The sequence below is a fragment of the Pinus tabuliformis genome, chromosome Q (genome assembly GCF_031772625.1).
Source record: "Pinus tabuliformis cultivar Carrire ecotype Pingquan chromosome Q, CPIR1, whole genome shotgun sequence".
Lineage (NCBI taxonomy): Eukaryota > Viridiplantae > Streptophyta > Pinopsida > Pinales > Pinaceae > Pinus > Pinus tabuliformis.
Window position 1 is genome coordinate 919,699,693 of NC_142296.1, and position 19,303 is coordinate 919,718,995.

The 19,303-nt window shown below is 38.2% G+C and overlaps 1 protein-coding gene across 2 annotated transcripts in view; it reads left to right on the forward strand.

Moving 5' to 3' along the window:
- Positions 1-596: 596 nt before the first annotated feature.
- Positions 597-19,303, forward strand: part of LOC149222464 (uncharacterized) — a 94,315-nt gene continuing 75,608 nt past the window's right edge. For both annotated transcript variants that reach the window (XM_089385453.1, XM_089385454.1), the window contains exons 1-3: positions 597-1,339; positions 2,350-3,354; positions 3,678-5,060. In XM_089385453.1, the coding sequence (XP_089241579.1) occupies positions 1,120-1,339; positions 2,350-3,354; positions 3,678-5,060 (2,608 nt within the window). In that variant the 5' untranslated portion in view covers positions 597-1,119. The remainder of the gene's footprint in view (positions 1,340-2,349; positions 3,355-3,677; positions 5,061-19,303) is intronic.

The following is a 19,303-nucleotide window of genomic DNA, read 5'->3' on the forward strand; positions in this document are numbered from 1 at the left end:
GACGAAAAATAAAGGGCCAAAATAAAGTAATTGAGCAATCGCACTGACTGGTTTGCGATGGGCCCTACCGATGTCTCAACATACCATGCATTTTTCGCGATGCCCATACATCCCCAACCGCCCTTCTTGTTTATCACTTATAGGAATCGATGCCGCGGCGGTTCGGGTCCAACCAGACCATGAAGCCAGCAAGGCAACCGTGGTCAAAGGGAATTAGAAGCGTTACAGCAGGGGAGAGGAATAGTGTAACAGGTGGCAGAGATATCGCTGAGTTGGACACGAGGGCATCATCGTCCTCGTGGATGGAGATGGTGACAGGCGGGAAGGAAAAGTGAGGTGATTCGTGTTGGCCATCCCGTAGACTGTGCCTGGTCAAAAGATTCTCGTTTATTTGGCTCTGCCCATATACATGGATGAACATAATGCGTGCATGCATCATCTCTCCAACGCTATCTGCAAATGCTATTATCGTGAAGTCTGCACGCATTTGACTGAATGGCAGATGGACTATGCAGTCATCATAAAACATTTGTGCGGACGCGAGATTATATCGAATCGGACATATAATGGTCCCACAAGCAGGCCTTATTTTCCCGTGGAAGGTCCAAGGGAAACAAGAAAGCCGGATTATGCGAACGCAGTGTTGTATTGGATTCAGTCGTCGCCGGACTTCAAATCTTTATGAATTGGAGCGAAATCACCACTATGCATATCTGATGTGGTGAAATGTGGGCTTCAGAAACATCTAGGGCCAGAACCTAAGTAATACGAATCCCAGCAGCTCTTCAGGACGGCAAATAGTGGCGAGGACGTCGCAAGTTCGAATCCTCTGTTATCTAAACACAGGTTATCACGAGATGGGAAAGATGATATGGACCTTTGTTTCCGTCAGTGGAGAAGAGAAAGACGCTTTTGCTTCTTAGTTCACAGGCACGGCTCGGCGTGTGAAAGTTTGCGAGTTTAGCCATCTAATTCGAGTTAAAGCTTCAGAAGTTTCCGCAGCATTTCCCTGCTCCTGCAGCAGGACATGCGCAGATGCCATGCCTGGATATGATGCAGAGCTAGAGTTTCTTGTTTCGACTTGGTTGGATTGTATGCTCTAGAACCCTATCACATCACATGCCTTCAGAACTTTCATCTGGGGACGGGAAGGAGTATCTCAATGAAAAGAAAAATGAGAGGGACAGGAGGGGCACTGAGAAGATAATTTTTCCAACGGGAAGGGGAAGGAGGGATTCTTCTTCTGTCATTGAGGGAGTCACTGGTCTCGAGACACCTCAAAATGCGGCTACTTCGATTTTCTCGAAATACAATAGCAGCGGCCTTTCATGGCCCCATGGTACATTCTATCTTCATTGAAATAATAATAATAATCATAATAATTTACTGCTAAGGTTAATTCATTCCTTGTCCACATAACAGTGCAATTTCATGCTCAAGCGACTGGAGAAGGAAAATGGTTTTTGACAACATCTCAGTGCGATTACCTGTGTTGAAAGGAATATAGAATCAATTAATCTTTTGATGTTGTGTTAAATATGCGCCACGGGATAGTGAATTTCATGTTAAAAATGAGTGTGTATAATAGATAAAACCATGGCAAAGGCAAGATGAGCTGAGCTCCCCTAGTCATTGAGCTGAGTTTCATCCTCGATTTGGTTACATCTGCCCATATTTTGTCCGATTGCATGAGACTTAAATGTCCGCGCCGTATTTCTCTTGTCCATTTGTATTGTGAAACCCATTTTCCGCATTTCGATGTGAGTGGAAATTTCCCAGATGTTAGAGGATGGCTCAAATTTAGTTTCCCGTTTTAGATTCCCATGACCTGCTGTGAATTTGAGAATCACAGTGGCTCATTAGCAGGCTGGCTACTTTTGGCTGGACTTTATCCGAGGCAAAAGCAATGCTTTGAGTCTGCTTTTGTGGAAAACTTGAAGTGGTGGGGATTCAACAGTTTTTGTGAATGCATATTAACAAAGAGGCCTGAAAATGGGAGCAGGAAGATTGAAGGCCGTCCCCAAGGATTACTGTCTTCGCTTTTAAAGGGTTATAGTATGTACGATGATTGTTGCAGAAGCCTTTTTGTTGACTAAATCTTTGGTAGAAGACGTCTGGTCCACATTGTCTGCTTAGGATGTCTGGGTTGCCTCTTCCTTGTAAATCACAGCGCTCCAATTAATTTGCATAAAGAAAACTCTCATAAGGAAGCTATGTTTCAATAAGGAAACTAGGCCTCCGTGAACTTAGCAGATTGCACTTAACATGGCTTTGTGTTTCTCTTAATTTTTTAAGGTTTGAGAGTCTTCCAACTAATCATTTACTGTTTTATATTGTTTTGCTCTATAGCGGCCTCACGAGAAGAAAGACACAGTTTTTCCTTCAAGGATGCTTCCTATGGGTTTGCGCTCAGCCCTCCCACAGATGTCCCTTTGCGGGAGAAAGTGCATGAAGATGAGAACTCGGGCTTCCATGTGGAGGGGAGGTACAGTAAGAATAGCAGGGAACTCATGGAATCAAGTCTTGGCTCCAGATATCTTCATACAGACCAGAAATTGCAACCGTGGGACACTAGAGACACAAGTTTATTTTCCACAGTTAGATATGATATTTTAAGTGGCAAATCAGTGGATCATATTTCTCTGCATTCCCCCCATCTACTTTCTGATTCAGAGAGCTCATGGGATCAAGTTCAATCCAAGGAACGATCGAGAAACACAGGTGTGGAGTATTCTAGCATGGACCACACAGTTGATGCGCAGAGGAGGGCATCTGGAAATGATATTGGGAGATTATCTGAGAATGATTTCGAGGCCAGATTTGACAGGTATGGAAGCTTTAGCAGTTATTATAATCATGTTGCAGAAGCCCATAATCATCCGGAAGACCACTTAGGCAGTTCAGTTGAGTGGAAGCCTTTAAAATGGGTGCGTTCTGGAAATTTGTCATCTTGCAGTTCAATATTTGGTAGGTCAGGTAGTTTTAAAGAGCCTAGAGGAGAGATGCACAATCATCATGATATACATGGAAAACTGTCTGCACATCATTCCACATCAAAATTATCTGATGCTGGCAATTATATCCTACCTGATGATGAAACTCATCTTCAGAAGAAACAGCGCCTTGGATGGGGTCAGGGTTTGGCAAAGTATGAGAAACAGAAAGTTGAGGGCCATGATGATGAAACCAATAAGAGTGACTTAATTCAATGTGAGATATTGCTGTCCCCAAAGGTTGAAGAAGTGGGGTGTGCCCTGCAAACGAATTTGTATGCCAGGAGTCCTAAATTGACCAGTAGCTCAGGATGTGGGTCACCTGTGACACCTTATTCTGTTATCTGCATTTCGTCACCTGGTGAGTGGGGACCTTAATGAGTCCCATGTTTTTTAGTTGAGTTGTTTTTGGAAATCTGATTTGGGCATAACTGCAGTCAGAGACATTCTCTCTGTTATATAATGCGTAAGATAATGAAAACAATTTCAATTATTTAAAGATCTAAATAGCCATTATCTTTTAGATATATTTAAGGTTATTCAGAACTCTAGTTAGTTTTGATAAAGTTGCACAGTTCAAGTGATGAGAAGTTTAAGAATTAAATTTATCTAAAGTAATATTGATAAATGTCTGTTGTTAGCCTGTTCTATGCTCATGGTGTGTTATGACAACTGTGGTTGCAGATGAACATGTCTCTTCCTCAGTAGCTGGCTCTAATGAAGTATTTATTGACGAGAAGTCTTGTATTAAGGCTTCTGATGTTATTAGTCCCGAAGTCAATGTTGCTGATGGTATTTCTGATCTTCAAAGTGCCTTGCCAGTCTCGCAATCATATAGTGTTTTGGGAGAATCTTCATGTAGTGTTTTGGGAGAATCTTCTTTGGAGTCTGAACATTTGGAATTGAATCCCATTGTGGCAACAAGCTGTATGTCTATTGACACTCTACACACAAAAGATACCACTTTGGGGATTTCTGGTTCTGGATCAGTTGCTGCTGCTAAGGTACTGTCTTTGAAGATTGATTCACTGCAAAAGCTGGAGAAGATAGAGTGTGACATTGAGAAGTATGAAAAAGAACTCAAATTACTAAATTTAGAAATTTCAGCAGAGGATCACCATGTTTTGAGAACTAACTACTTGGAACCTGACGGGAATTGTTCATTGGAAGCATGCACTGAAGCAAGTGACAAAGGCCTTGGTGATAGATACTCAAATGCTTTAGATCGAGATCTGCAGGCAATTTCTACAATGCCTGTTCTCAATGATGGATTTACAGCATCTCCATTGGATTCAATGGAAAATGAACTGAACCAGACATACCTGCCCTCAGAACTACAATCTACTAATTATCATGTACTAATATCAGGGGGCAACACTACAGATACGAAGGTTGTTAGATCCCAACGGTCAGAGGAACCATTCTTGGATATACCATCCATGGAATACCAGTTGGTAAGAACAGAAAACAGACTGGTGGATACATCGGCTGTTAGATCCCAAAGCTCAGGAGGACTGGAGCATGCTGTTGATAAATTTGTCACTGTTAGCACTAATAATGAGCCTTTAGAGAGTCAGTTGATTTCTTCTGAAGAGCCAAGAACAGCTGCCTGCTTTGAAGTGAACAAGGAGGTTGCTCACCAATCAATTGGTATGACAGAAAGTAGAGACCTTGTGTCTTCCATTTTGGCTGCTAACAAGGAAGTAGCAAAAGAGGCATCAGAATCAATTGGAAAGCTTCTGCCAACAGTGTTGTCTGAAACCAGTGGGGTACTGTTTTCTGATATTCTAGATTCCTCATTGTGGAAACAGAACGCTGTATCCTATGAAAAAAATAGGAAGCAGATGGAAGCCAAGATTGCTGATCGAAGACATTTTATGGATTTTAAAGAAAGAGCCCTTGCATTGAAGTTCAGAGTCCATCGAATGTTGTGGAAGGAGGTTCAACTTTTAATGCCTTCAAGGAGGCACCAGCTAAGAACACAGAAGCGCTCTGAAACTAATTGTATCTTAAGTGGTGGACATCAAAAATATCGATCATCTGTTCGATCCCGATTTGCATATCCAGGTATGGTTTACTTCATGGAATCCCTGTTTAGTGATTCTTTAATAATGGTTGTCATATAATGCCAAAAGAATAATATGTAAATGCATGTCCCATTATTATAGTGCCTGTGGTTTTATTGACTTCTCAATATGACAATTATGACAACAAATTTTTGTTGTTCTGCTACCTCACATCTTTGCCCTCAGACTGGTAGAGCCCTAAAACACTAAGTACAACTCCAGGGGAATTCAAGAAGGCTGCCTGCTGTCACCACATCGGCTCTTTCCCTCACTTTAGTCCAGCTCTCCTCCAGCACAAGGGTGCCTTCTATAAATTAGGGTTACTAAAGCTATGACCAAAGGTTCAAGGTGAATATGCAGAGTTAGCTTTAGTATAGATTTTTTTTGGATCTGCAGTCCTCCCCTGTTTCAATGGTTTTGCATTTGGTTTAATGCTCACAGCCCTTTATTTGTTAGCTGACATATAAAACTTCAATGCAAATTTTGTTGAAACATGACAGGACTACTCGACTAGTTTTAATTTTCAGCTGATAAGAAAATTAACCACAAGCATGCACACATTTTTACACAGAAATTTTTGGTGGAAAAACCCCAGTGGGGAAAACCAGTACTAAGGAGAATTTGTATTGCTAATCTCAGAGAATAATTACTGCATTAGAAAAACTATTTCAAGGACTTATCTCTCCTTTAGGAACTTGTACCTGCTTGTAGAAATTCGGGCCACTGTACAGTGAGTTTCAGCCTTCTATGCTCAGACTTCAGTACACAGAAATGAGAGCCACAGACCTGCCACTTCAGATCTAGGTTTCAGCACCTGTTACCACTGATAAATCCTCGAGACATGAGCCACTGTACAGAAATTTAAGCCTCTGTCTGCGTGCCTCAAATAGTAATCTGCCAGCCTTCAGATTGCTGCCTTAGACTGAGAATATCAGCTTGAATTTCGGCCTGCTCGTCTGCAAACTCGAGCTGGTATACATTCAAAATATAAAGGCTCCTAAAATTTCCGACCAGACTCTCCTTCAATTTCGGGACTGTCATCTCCTGAAAATCTGCCCCCAAAATTTGCGCTGGAGCTGCTCCACAACTTGGAGTTTCAGCACTGGTCAATTTCTCCCTGAAAACTTGAGCTGGCATACTTTTCTAGCTGTAAGTAGTCTTCTCCTTAAGCAATAATCTCTGCTGTAGCAGCCTTATCTCCTTCTTAGCTCCTCTTTTCTTCTCCAACTCTTCACAAGTAGAAAAATGAAAGAGTTCTCTTACCTTTTCTCCCTTTTTGTCTCTCATTAGATAGGAGAACCCTAACCCTATTGATCAAGGGCTGAGATTAGATCTCAACCCATGAGATCAATGGTCGAGATCAATCCCTCACTTGACCCCCTTTTAATGTGGTCCCTCTCGTTAATGACTCCTAGTCATTTTATAACTTAAGTTTTGTACCTTGTACTTTTTCTCCACATAAAGTTAGTTTTTCCTCATGACTTTAATATAACCCACAAAGTCACATGCCAAAAAGGTAATTAAAGTGTCTTCCTAGGCAAAAAAGCTAACGCACTAGGAAACACTTCCTTGGTACCCTTAATATTTTTAACATTTAGCAAAACAAAATACATTGTAGCATAATAAAATGAGGTGATGGAAGGCCTGGAGTAGTGCCTATCCTATGTAGGATAAATGGATTCAAGAGGTCAAACTAAGAGAATTTTTATGAATTGTTAAGACTAATAAAGCTGTTGTTATGCCACAATAAGCCTTAGCTTGCTGTTAAATAATGCAGAACTATACTTGGGGGACCCTAAAGGTTATACTCTCAAACAATGATATGATGGTGTGTCCTACAATAAAGTATTAAACTGGCAACAACCCTTTGAAAGAAGCATGCAAATACATTCAAAAGTGAAACAACAAAGGGAATAAAAGGGAAAATCCTCACATTAAACCCTTCGAATGTGGTCGATTACCTTTCCCCTTGGCCTCTCAAGTATTTTCTTTGCAAATGATTTCTAGCATACATCAACAACAATTAGAAACAAGAACACGAGCTTCACTTATGATTAGAAATAAGCCATTAATTTCTACAAGCTTTCAATTAGATATTAAATAGAACTCCAAGAGGAGAGATCCTCACAAATCCCAACCTTAAATCGCAAATGGAGAGAGCTAGACCTTTTATAGGCTTTAGCTCCATGTCCTAACAAATGCAGAATGATAGATCCAGTAGTCTCTCAAGAACAAATAATAAAATATGCTGAAAGGATTGAAATGCTGAACCTTGATGGGAATGCAACACCATCTCAATTAGTCAAGAAACTTGAACCATCATAGAAATGTCCAAAGTGGCTCATAAAGACACTTGAAAGTGTTCATCTCGATGAGGTTGGAAAGAAAGGAACCTAAAGCTCAACAAGACAAGATAATGGAGGTGATGTAGATAATTCATATTCAGGTGATGTTAATAGTATGGATGTTTCATATGCTTATGAATTAAATTTATCTACTAACATTGAATCAACTTCCTTTGAAAAAGCCACTTCTCATGATGAGTGGAAAGAAGCCATGTAAGAGTATGATGCCCTCATCAAGAATGGCACATGGGAGTTGGTGGATCCTCCATTTTGAACCAAATCAATTGGTTGCAGGTGGGTCTACAAGAGCAAGTAAAATTTAGATGGCTCACTTGACAAGCACAAAGCAAGGCTTGTTGCGGAAATATTTGGATATAAAGAAAGGCATAGTTTCTGAGGAGTCTTTTGCCCCTACAACAAAATGGGCTACCATTCGTGCATTGTTGGATTTGGCAGCAGGAAATAGGTGAGGGTTCATCACATGGATGTGAAGATAGCCTTCCTGAATGGAGATTTAAAAGACAGATCCTACATGTCTCAACAAGAAGGATTTTCTATGAAGGGTCAAGAACATATGGTATGCAAGCTCATCAAATCTTTGTATGGCCTAAGGCAAACACCTTGCACATGGTATGGCTAGTGTTATAGGAATTGGATAGGAACTAGTGGAGCTGGCCGGTCTGACTGGTTTGGCCCCCAAACTGGTTTTGTTTGAGATTCGTAATGAGGAAAGGCCAGTTTAGTATAGAACCGACTGGTCGGTTTTGTACGGGCTCGTATGACACAACTTGTGATGGGAAAATCAAATTTTTAAAAATTCAATTTGTTTTTGTGAGCTGGCCCACACCTAAAGGAACCTTAGGCCCCCCTAAAGCTATTTAAAGGCACCCATCCCCTCTCTTCTGCTCAAACTATTTATTTGAGCTTCTTGAAATTCTTGACCTAAGCTTTTTGAGGGGATTTGGAGATATTTTGCAGGGATGTTTTGAGGGAGCTCTTGGACAGATTTTAAGGGTTGGTTGTAGAGTTGCTGGGATGAGTTTCTAAGGGAGATTTGGAGCTACTTCAGACGTTTTTTTTTCCAAGAATCTTTGGATATTGTGGAGTTGTTTTTGGAGTTGATTGAAGGGGCAATTTTTAGATTTGTGGGGGCTACTACAGAGTTGATTTTTTTGCTATTTGGAGCTGATTTTCTTCTCAACACTTGAGAGCTTCTCAAGGTATTCCATGGCATCTATTCTTCTATTTTTTTTTTCTAAAAAGTTGTTACTTCTTTTCCTAAAATTAAAAAAATCCTAGGGTTTTGCATGCAAATTTTTATTTGTTGCTGTAAAAGTTGTCATGGCCCCCTATCTTCTTCTATTCTTTTTGTGAGCAATTGCTGTTTCTTTCCTAGAAATTAAAATATCCAAGGGTTTTATATGCAATTTTTTATTTGTTGATGTAAAAGTTGCCATAGCCCTTAAAATCAAGAATGATTCAACTTGAGTTCATTGCCATTTAGATGAGCATGGGGTAAAAATATGCAACTATTGTGGGAAGTTAAAGGTGGGGGATCCATAGCATTAAAAAACACTTAACAGAGTGGCGAGACCAAGTAAAACCTTGTAAGTTTTTGATGAGCTTAAATGAGAGATGCTAAGTTTGATTGAAGCCTACCAAACAAAGAAGGGCAAAAACAAGAGATTTAAAAGGATAGGCAAAAGTAAAAAAGATGCTGCTGCTTTTAGTGACCTTGATTTTGAAGGACGTAACCCTAGTTTTGAAGAATCCTCCAATTTTTCTATTAGAGTTAGAGATGAACATGCTTTTGGCCCTAGTTCAACTAGTTTTAAGAGGGCATGCAAAGGGCTTGACTCTTTCTTTGTACCGTGCATCACCCCTGGTGCCCAACCCACCATAGATGCTAAATGGGAGAAGATAAAGCAGGAGGTTGCATGGGAATGCATTGCTAGATGGTGGTATGATGCAAACATATCTTTCAATGCTACCAATTTTGTGTATTACCAGCCTATGATTGATGCTATAGTTTCATGTGGACCGTGCTTCAAATGTTGTAGCTTTCATGATATTAGGGTGCCACTTCTACAAAATGAAGTCGAAAGAATAGATGAGTACCTCATAGAGTTCAAGCAATCATGGACCAAAACAAGGTGCAACATTATGTTTGATGGATGGACTGATGGTGGATCTCGCAGAATTTTAAATTTCTTAATTGCTTGCCCAAAAGGTAACATGTTTCTTAAATCTATGGATGCATTTGATCAGGTGAAGGACGCACAATTATTATTTCTTCTTTTGGATGAGGTGGTTGTGGAGGTAGGTGTAGATAATGTTGTACAGGTGATCATAGATAATACCTCCAACTATGTTGTAGTTGTTGAATTTTGTAGCTATGGTCGGTCTTCATAAGTATGTTTTGAGTCCTCAAAATACAAAGAATAAAATTATATTTTTCATATTAAAATAAAAGAGGGAAAATCCAATTTTTAAATTTCAATTTTTGGCCTAGTGATGAGACACACCTATTCGGGCTCTTGAGATGCCTATATATATGCCGCTCGTCTTCCTCCTTAAGGCACAATTCAAATCACACACAACATAACATCTTTTGCTCGTCTATGCGAAGGAGACTCAAGACAAGAAGGATGAAGTTAACTAGGACATCCAACATTTGACCGAGCTCCCTCTCTCTCTCTGTTTAACCTCGCAGGTGTGATAGGAGGGCGAATTTTTTTGGGGTAGTTTCGTTAGCAGCAGGCCGAAATTCTGAGGCAGAACATGAGGCTGAAATTTGGCCTAGTAGACCAGACTTGACTGAACCTTTTTGGGCAGTAATTTGACTTGAATTGAAGACAATTTGACTAGGTTTGACCATGGATTTGTTGCTGGTCAGTTTGACTTTAATTTTTGACTGAAAAGATCAAATGCATTTCTTGTTGAATTGAATAATTTCTCTAAGAAAAGGTTTATTGGGTTTTTTCCTAGAATAGGGTTTTCCCAGGGTAAATCTTGTTGTGTCTTTGTGCATCATTGTTCTATTGTGATCTCTATTGCCCTACTATTTTCTATGGTTGAATTTTTGAAGTATAATTGCTTAATGATAAACTGGAAGTGTTAAAGAGAATATCAATATCATTAGAAGTAACTATCAGTTTTAGGAATTTGTGCTTGTATCTATTTCACTTGAAAAATCAACAACAATTGGAAGGATGTTGGAGGAAAAACATCCCCACCATTTGGTGGAATTTATGTGTAGTCCATTGTTTCGAACATCATGATTGAGGATATTGGCAAAATTGTGTGTGTTAAGAAGTGCGTAGAATAAGCAAAATCCATACCTAGGTACATCTACAACCACTCATGGATTTTGAACTAAGTTGCAGGAAACGTGGCCCTAGGGGGCGTTTCGCCAGGGGAAACGAAACGAAACGCGTTTCCCCGTACCGTACGGCCTGGAAACGCGTTTCCGGCCGTACGGCCACGTTTCCCGAAACGGAAACGTGGCCGTACGGCCGGAAACGCGTTTCCAGGCCGTACGGGCCACGTTTCCCCAAAAAAAACATTTGTTTTTTAATTTTTTTTTTTTCTAATGTAGATCTCTTACATTTGTTTGCCCTAGTGTTGATATGCAGTTCATGGTAATGTTAAATTCTTAAAGTAAAAGTGATATTCTCCTTTATTTTTCATTTTCATCCTTTTACTTAAATTTTTAACATTACCATGAAATGACTCAGGATGTTTGAGAGTGGTTTCGCCGTCATTGGATTTCATATGGAGAAAGTAGAATTTTAGATCTTACTCAAAATCCAGCAGACTTATCTGTTTTTCAGGATTTCAAGATTGGGGGGATTTCAATGTTTCCATTGGATTTTATCATGTACTAGGGTATGGAACTTGTATTTAATCGAGAGAACAAAGCCCTCTATGCAGGGGAGACTCCCAATAATCAAGAGAATGTAGGGTACTAGGGTATGAAACTTGTATTTAATCAAGAGCACTAAGGTCATTCGACTATGTAGGAGGAGACTCCCAATCAACCACGAGACAAAAAATTAGAAATTTCTCGTGGCTGATTTTGGATATTTCTATTTTCATTATGTGATTATTCATGAGTAAATGTGATGTAAATTTAGATACTTATAGTCTATGCATTGACAATTGACAATTTTATCATAATGTAATAAATTAGAATGTATCATATATGCTTTATGATTGCACATATTTCTTAAATTCCTAATATATATATATATATATATATTCGCGTTTCCCCGTTTCCAAAATTTGGGGAGGTCGCGTTTCGTATCGCTTCCCGTTTCGGAAACTCGTACCCGTTTCCCCGTTTCGTGCAACCTTGATTTTGAACTTTGTGAGAAAGCATATTAAGGGTAAAGAGCTTGTTTGGTTAGCCATTACATGATTTGCAATAAATTTTCTTTTGTTGCAATCCCTTGTTCAACAAAAAGCCAACTTGAGCAAGATATTTTGTTTGTGATCATTGGAATAAATTTCAATGGAGCAAAAAAGTTACAAGGAAATGGATGGTTGACCAAGTGTTTGGCAATTATTTTTGGATGAAAGCAGAAGAGATAGTGCTATTAAGTGAGCCACTTGTGAGAGTGTTGTGGATGGTGCATGGTGATAAACCTGCCATGGGTTTTGTTTATGAGGCTATGGATTAGGCTAAAGAGCAAAAAAGTCAGCATATGAGGATAGAAGGTAGAAGTACCTTCCTTTATGGAGAATCATCGGTGAAAGATGGAACAAACAAATCCATAAACCTTTACATGTAGTTGGCTATTACTTAAATCCAAGGTATGTAATTTTAATTTTCCATGTTTGTAAGTTTTGTCATTCATTAGCAAAACTTTGCCAAACATTCAAAATCAATTGATGAATATTTTTTTGTTTTTTCAACTTTGAAGGTACCATTATACTATAGATTTTGAGGCAGAGGAGAAGGCAAAAGAGGGATTTTATACATGCATTGAGTGCATGGCCCTAGATCCCAAGATTCAAAATTAGATACATAGCAAGTTCTTGAATTTCAATCAAAGTACTGATACCTTTGGCATGTCTATGACTATAGTCTATAAGAAGCAAAACAATGATCCATCGCGTAATAGATGTCAAAAATTTCAAATTATATTACTCATTGCAATTGTTGAGTACAAGTTTTAAAGTCATTTGCTAATACTTCTTTGCCTTCAACCTTTTTGGCAACCTTTTGTTGGCAACAATTTGGTAGCCAGTGCCTTGAATTGCAAAAATTTACAGTTTGGATATTGAGCTAGACATGTAATGTTTCGGGGTGTGTAGAATTGGAGTGTTGAGCTTATACACACTAGAAGAGGAATTGTTTGGAGCAAAATGGGTTGAACGATATGGTTTATGTTCAATACAACCTTATGTTGAGGCGTAATCAATTGCTGAACAAAACCCCTGAATCAAGCAACATAGGATAGGGTGACTTTGATCCAACATCAAAATGGGTTGTGGAGAGTCAGATACCAACATTTAACAATAAAGACTTTTCTCGGTTGGACTTGGACCCACCTCCACAAGCTTCACAGGGAGGGATATCACAAGTACAAGTTGCAGGGCCAGGGGAATCAAGCGAAAATCCCATTGTAGACTTAGAAACTACTCATTCTGTAGATGAGGATGAGGAGGGTGTTAATTATGATTATAGCCATTAGCACTTGTAGTTTTAGTTTTGTAGTTTGATAGTATCATGTTTATTTTTGGATTGTAGAGGCCATTTACAACTCTTTTCTTACTGTATTTTGGTTCAACGATGTTTTTGTTGAAATTTTAACTAGGTTTGGTCTTCATAATTTATCATTATGATTTTATAAAGAGTCAAAACTAATTCATTTGATTCAAAAAGAAAAATAAATTGTTTTTGTCATGTCCCATTTGGACATTTTAAAAGAAAGAGAAAATTGAATTTTTAAAAGTATATTTTGGTGTCTCCAAGATGACTAAGTTGGCCCTCCAGAAGACAAGTTAGCTCCAACAAAGACACATCTATTCGGCCAACAAAAATCATATAAATAGAAGTGATTCAACCTCTTCCAAATGTATTCGTAGCATCTCACATTTTAGTGATCTCTTTTGCGGTATAAACAAGGATGAAAAAGGACGGGATATATCTTTGATTTGAAGCACGCAAGGATAGATAATTGCAATACTAAATCTTTGTAGTACATCGAATCCCTGAGGCCCTTTATACGAAGTCCTGAAGGAGCTTTTCTGTGGATATACAAAGCTTCTAGTTATGTAAATTTCGAGGCACCCCTTCTCTGGTCATGCGAGTTCTTTTCTTTGGTTATATGAGATCCTGAAGCAATTCATCTCTGTGGCATATAGCATCAAAGAACATGCATGTGACATCTTGTGAACAGATCATTGGAGGGCTGACTTGACACTTGGAAATTGGTCTACTTGTCAGTTTGTCTATGACTTGGATTTCTCCCCTTGACAAAGATTCTATAAGGAAAGGATTGTTGGGTTTCTCCCCTTGTGTTTTTTGCCTTGGCCTCTGGCCTAACTTCTAGTGTCTATTGTCTTTTTGTGCAATGTGATCTTTACTTTCTTGCATAATTAAATGTATTATTGGTTTATGACATAATTGAATGAAGAGAATGCTAAAAGTGAACATATATATCAATCACAAGTAATTATCATGATAAGAAATTCTAGTTTACAAATGGATTTCAACAGTTTTGCACTAAGTTCTATTTTGGTTATATGCACTTTTGTTTTATAAATGCGAACTTCCGCATATTTGTGTATATAAATGGTTTGGATTCATATGGATGCAGATGAATATATATGTTTTTCTTCAAAATTTGAATATTTTATGTATTTTTGGTCGACCGATTTTTTGGTCCGGTTTTTTTATTGGTTCTAACTAGTTCTTGGTTCACGGACTCTAATGGTTCAGTTGTCAACTTGGTTTTGATAATATTTGGTATGACAAATTAACAAAGCATATTTTGAAGATCGATTTCAAACATTTTAAGGTTGATGATGCAACTTTTTATTTGTTAAGAAATTTGGCAAAATTGTTGTATATTTTGCAGTGTATGTAGATAATTTTTGATAACAGGGAACAATGAAGCATATATTGCATCCATAAAGAAAGAATTGAAGAAGGGTTTTGAGATGACAGACACGGGACATCTTCACTACTACTTGGGTATTAAAGTTACTCAACATCCATATTATATAGTCATGTCCCAAAAGAAGTACATTTGGAGAATTGATGAATGGTTTGGCATGGTTGAATATAATCCTCTCTCTACTGCAATGGAGAAAAATCTGAAGTTGATATTAAAAGAAGGGAATGAATTTGAGGGTGCAACTAAATATAGACAACGTTATCTACCTTACTATTATTAGACCACATATTTCATTTGTAATTGGGATCCTTTCTAGGTTCATGCAAAAACCTTGTGAAGGACATTGGTGTGCTGCAAAGAGAGTTCTAAGGTACTTGAAGGGAACTCAAGACTTTGGGCTCAAATACTCTAAGGTGGAGGACTTCAAACTCGTTGGACATACAAATTTAAAATTTTATAGGGATAAGGAGAATGGAGTGCCTACTTTAGGATACCTCGTCAGCCTTGGATCTCCAAATAACTCTTGGAGATCATGCAAATAATCCTTCCAACAAATTCCACTACGAACGCAGATTATGTGGTTGTCACAAAGGTGACAAAGGAGATTGTGTGGTTTCGTAAGATACTAGAGAATTTGTAGGAGGAACAAGTGAATGCTAATCCATTCTTCATTGACAACACTTTGTAATCAAGTTGGCCAAGAATACTATATTCCATGATTAAACCAATCACATCAACATGAAGTACCATTTGGTTCGAAATCATGTAGAGACCGAGATCATTGAGCTAATATATTGTTCCACAAGTGAGCAAATTGCAAAGATCTTCACCAAAGCACTTAGAAAAGAAAAGTTTGAAAATCGAGGAAGATGTTTGGATTTACAAACAACCCTTTGAATTAAGGGAGGGAATGTTAGATACCTATTCCTTGAAATTATTGTATATTGTAAATATTGATTTAAAGGGAATATGAAGTCATAGGTGAATATGAAGAGTCATTCAAACCTCTTGGAAGATGAAACCAAAGGCCACTTCTCAATGCATTTATGCATGGCTCACATCAATAAAGATCTTTTGATTCATTGAGTTATTCATCTTCAACCTATGAATCAAACCCTGCTTGAGGAAGTTTGTTCATGTTTTCTTTGATGATATCCTTATTTACACATTGAACATGGATGCCAACCTTCACTACTTGGCAATTGTTGGTGAAATTCTAAGGGTCAAGTCTTTGTTTGCAAATAAATTTAAGTGTGGCTTTGCAAAAACAAAGTTGGGGTTCCATAATTACATTATTAGTAAGGAGGGAGTGAAAAGGAATCCCACTAAAATTTAAACAGTTTTGGATTGGCCTACTTCAAGAATGCAAAAAATTAAGAAGATTTAATGGGCTTTGTAACTTTTATAGGGAGTTTGTTAAATGCATTTATGGTTTCATGGCACTTCTTATAGATTAACTAAGAGAGAGCAATTTAGATGGTTAGAAGTAATAAAAGTTGCATTCTAGCATATATCAAGAAGGTAATTAACTCTAGCCTAGTGTTAACTCTACTTGATTTCTCACATCCTTTCGCAATCCAATGTGATGCTTCTAGTACTAGCATTTGAGCTATATGATAAACTAGTGACCTGTTACTTTTGAAAGTAGGAAGTTGAATGATAAAGAAAGTCCTTGTGTATTTACGACAAGGAAATGCTAGCTTTAATGCATGCCATAGAAAAATTTACACATTTTTTGTTGAGATAACATATCATCAAAGTTTGAAGTACCTCTTGGCCCAACAAAGTTTAAGTGAGCATCAAACTCTATGGGTGAGCAAATCGCAAGGATATGACTTTGAGATTAAGTGTAAGAAAAGCATCAACAACATGGTGGTAGACTCATTATCTAGGTTAGCTTCACAACATATCCATACTAGAACCAAGATGGAAGGAAGAAATACTTATTGAATATGCCAAGGATGAGATGGCTTCATCCATGTTGTAGGAAGTTGAGAATACACATGATTTTAGGGTATATCCTTTTGTATAAATACAAAATCTACCTTGTTCCCAACTCAAATTCAAGGTGCAAATTCTCAACAAATGTCATACTTCTCCTTTTGGTGGACATGTTGGGGTTTTTTGTGAAAGAACTTATGCATGGGGAATAGTTTCCTTTGGAAGGGTTAGAAACAAATGTATTCCTTTTTCCCAACTAAAATTCAAGGTGCAAATTCTCATTAAATGACATCTTTCTCCTTTTGGTGGACATGTTGGGGTTTTTTTCAAAATGGACTTATGCATCAAGAATAGTTTGTTTGGAAGGGTTAAAAACATGTGTAAAAGAGTTTGTGGCCTCGTGTGAATTCTGTCAAAGGGAAAAATTTGAAAGTAAGAGGAGTATGGGCTTGTTACAACCCTTACCTGTTCGAAGCCATAAATGGGTATCTATTAGCATGGAATTTGTGACAAATTTGCCTAAGGTAGGGAAGTAATTCTATCTTTGTGGTGGTTGATCGATTGGCCTAGTATGCCCATTTCATCCCCCTAGATGTTACTTGTATTGTGTCCCAAGTTGCAGATCTGTTCGTGAAGCATATTTACAAGTTGCATGGTCCCTCCCCCAAACATTGTTAACGATTGAGATCCCAAACTCATGAGTTACTTTTGGAAAGAATTGTTTAAGTTGGTAGGTGTTGCCTTAACTCCAAGCACTAGTTATCGTCCCCAAATAGAGGGTTAGATTGAGATTGCTAACAAATGTTTGGAAAGATATCTTCTAAACTATGATGCAAAGCACCAATCCTCATGAGTAGAATGGTTGCATATGGTAGAACTCTGGTACAATATAGTGTGCCACATGTCCCCTAGTATGACACCTTTTAAGGCTTTATACAATTGTGATCCTCCTTTGTCGATTAGTTGGTCCCTTGAAGAGTCCCAAGTGCTACTTGTACAAGGATTTTTTAGAAAGTCAGCGCATTTTCAGGTATTTAAAGCAAAAGCTTTTGATTAGACCAATACAAAATGAAAGTGTAACATGATGGGCATAAAAGTGATTGGAAATTTGTGGCAAGAGATTGCATCTTCCTAAGATTACAACCATATGAGCAAAAATCACTAAAAACCAAGAAAAAAACCTGGACTACTAAGGTACTTTGGGTTTGGAGTTTGGACCATATAGTGTTTTAGTGAAAGTAAGACTGATTGCTTATATTGCAAAACTTCTAGCGGGTGTCTAATTGCATTGTACCTTTCATGTGTCATGCTTAAAACATATGCTAATAAGGTGTTAGAATTCAAATACTTTGCCTCCTTTAGATGATGAAGGCCATGTGATCTTAATTCCATAATGCATTTTGGATAATGGAGAGAATATGTTGAGGACCATAACCCTATTATAATATCTCATTCAATGGAAGGACATGCCAATAGGAGATGCTACATGGGAAGGAGCTGAGATTACATAACATCCATCACTTATTGCACTTGGGCAAAGCAATTCTAAAAGGGGTGATTGCTACATCGCTAAAGATTTAACACATTAGTGATTAGTGTTACATTTTTAAGTTAAGAATTATTGTTACGTGAGTCATTTTGTTATGAGGTTAGCTTAGAGTTGTCTTTATGTTTTCTATTTTGTAAAAAGAGCCCATTTATCCCACACGTGAGGGATACAGTAGTCGAGGAGGAAAATAGACTATAAATAGGACTATCTTCTCATGAGAAAGACCTCATGGATTTTGGAATTGTAGTTTGAAAGTAGCCCTTGAAGGCTATTTTAGGTTAGTGCAACGTTCATACTACTTTAGATGGGGCTCGAATTGGCATCCATACCTTCCCTAGAAGTCACTTTTTCTATTATGTATAATTTGTAAGAATTGTTGCACCTCTTTGGGCTTTTAAACTCCATATTCTTGGGACATTTGTCTTTATTCTGGGAATTGTTGGGAATGGATGTTTAGGATCTATTCTACATTTATTTATACTTTGATTGCAATTATCAGGAGCCCCTGTTTCCTTCTTATTCCTTATTGTTTCTTTCTTGTGTAGGGGATCTTCGTTAATTTCACATATATAAATAAACTAAAATAGGGTCATATTACATTGAGCATAACTTCTTGCATGTAAATCATAATTTCAACTTTTTTAGTGTTAGAAACTATAGCTTGACTACCACTCTATGTGCCTCAATTATTTCAATTGGGATTTTGGTGTATAAATCAGTGCTGAGGGGGAGCGCCTACCCCCCTCTCGAATCAACTTCTGAAGTGTGCTCCAATTGAAAGCGCTAGGTAGTGACACTGGGAGCACACTCCATATTCGCTCTCGTTTGGGAGCGAATTTCGGGAGCACACTCGTCAATTTCGCTCCCTGGTTTCCAGTGAGTGATATAGGGAGAGATCGAGGAGTGATTGCTTCGAGAGCAATTTTTAAGGCGGGGAGAAATACGGTAGTGGTTGCTCCCCGATTTCTCCCTTAAAAAAATTCGCTTTCGCATGTGGCCAAGGGAGAGAGGGGTGACTTTTTGCAGGGAAATGGGAGGGGCCAAAAACAATAAAAGGCATCCTCCCCTCCCTCATTATCATCATTTCATTTGTGAGAGAGAGATTGAGAGGGTTTGAGCTTGAGGAGCTTGTGGGAGATTGTTGGAGCTTGCAAGCTTGGGAGATTGAAGGGAGATTGTTGGAGAGCCAAAGAGGTAGGGTCTAATCCCATTCTTTTTTTTCCATGTAACATTTGTGTAAAAATATATTGAATGAATCTAGAATCTAGATGTTCTTCTTCTC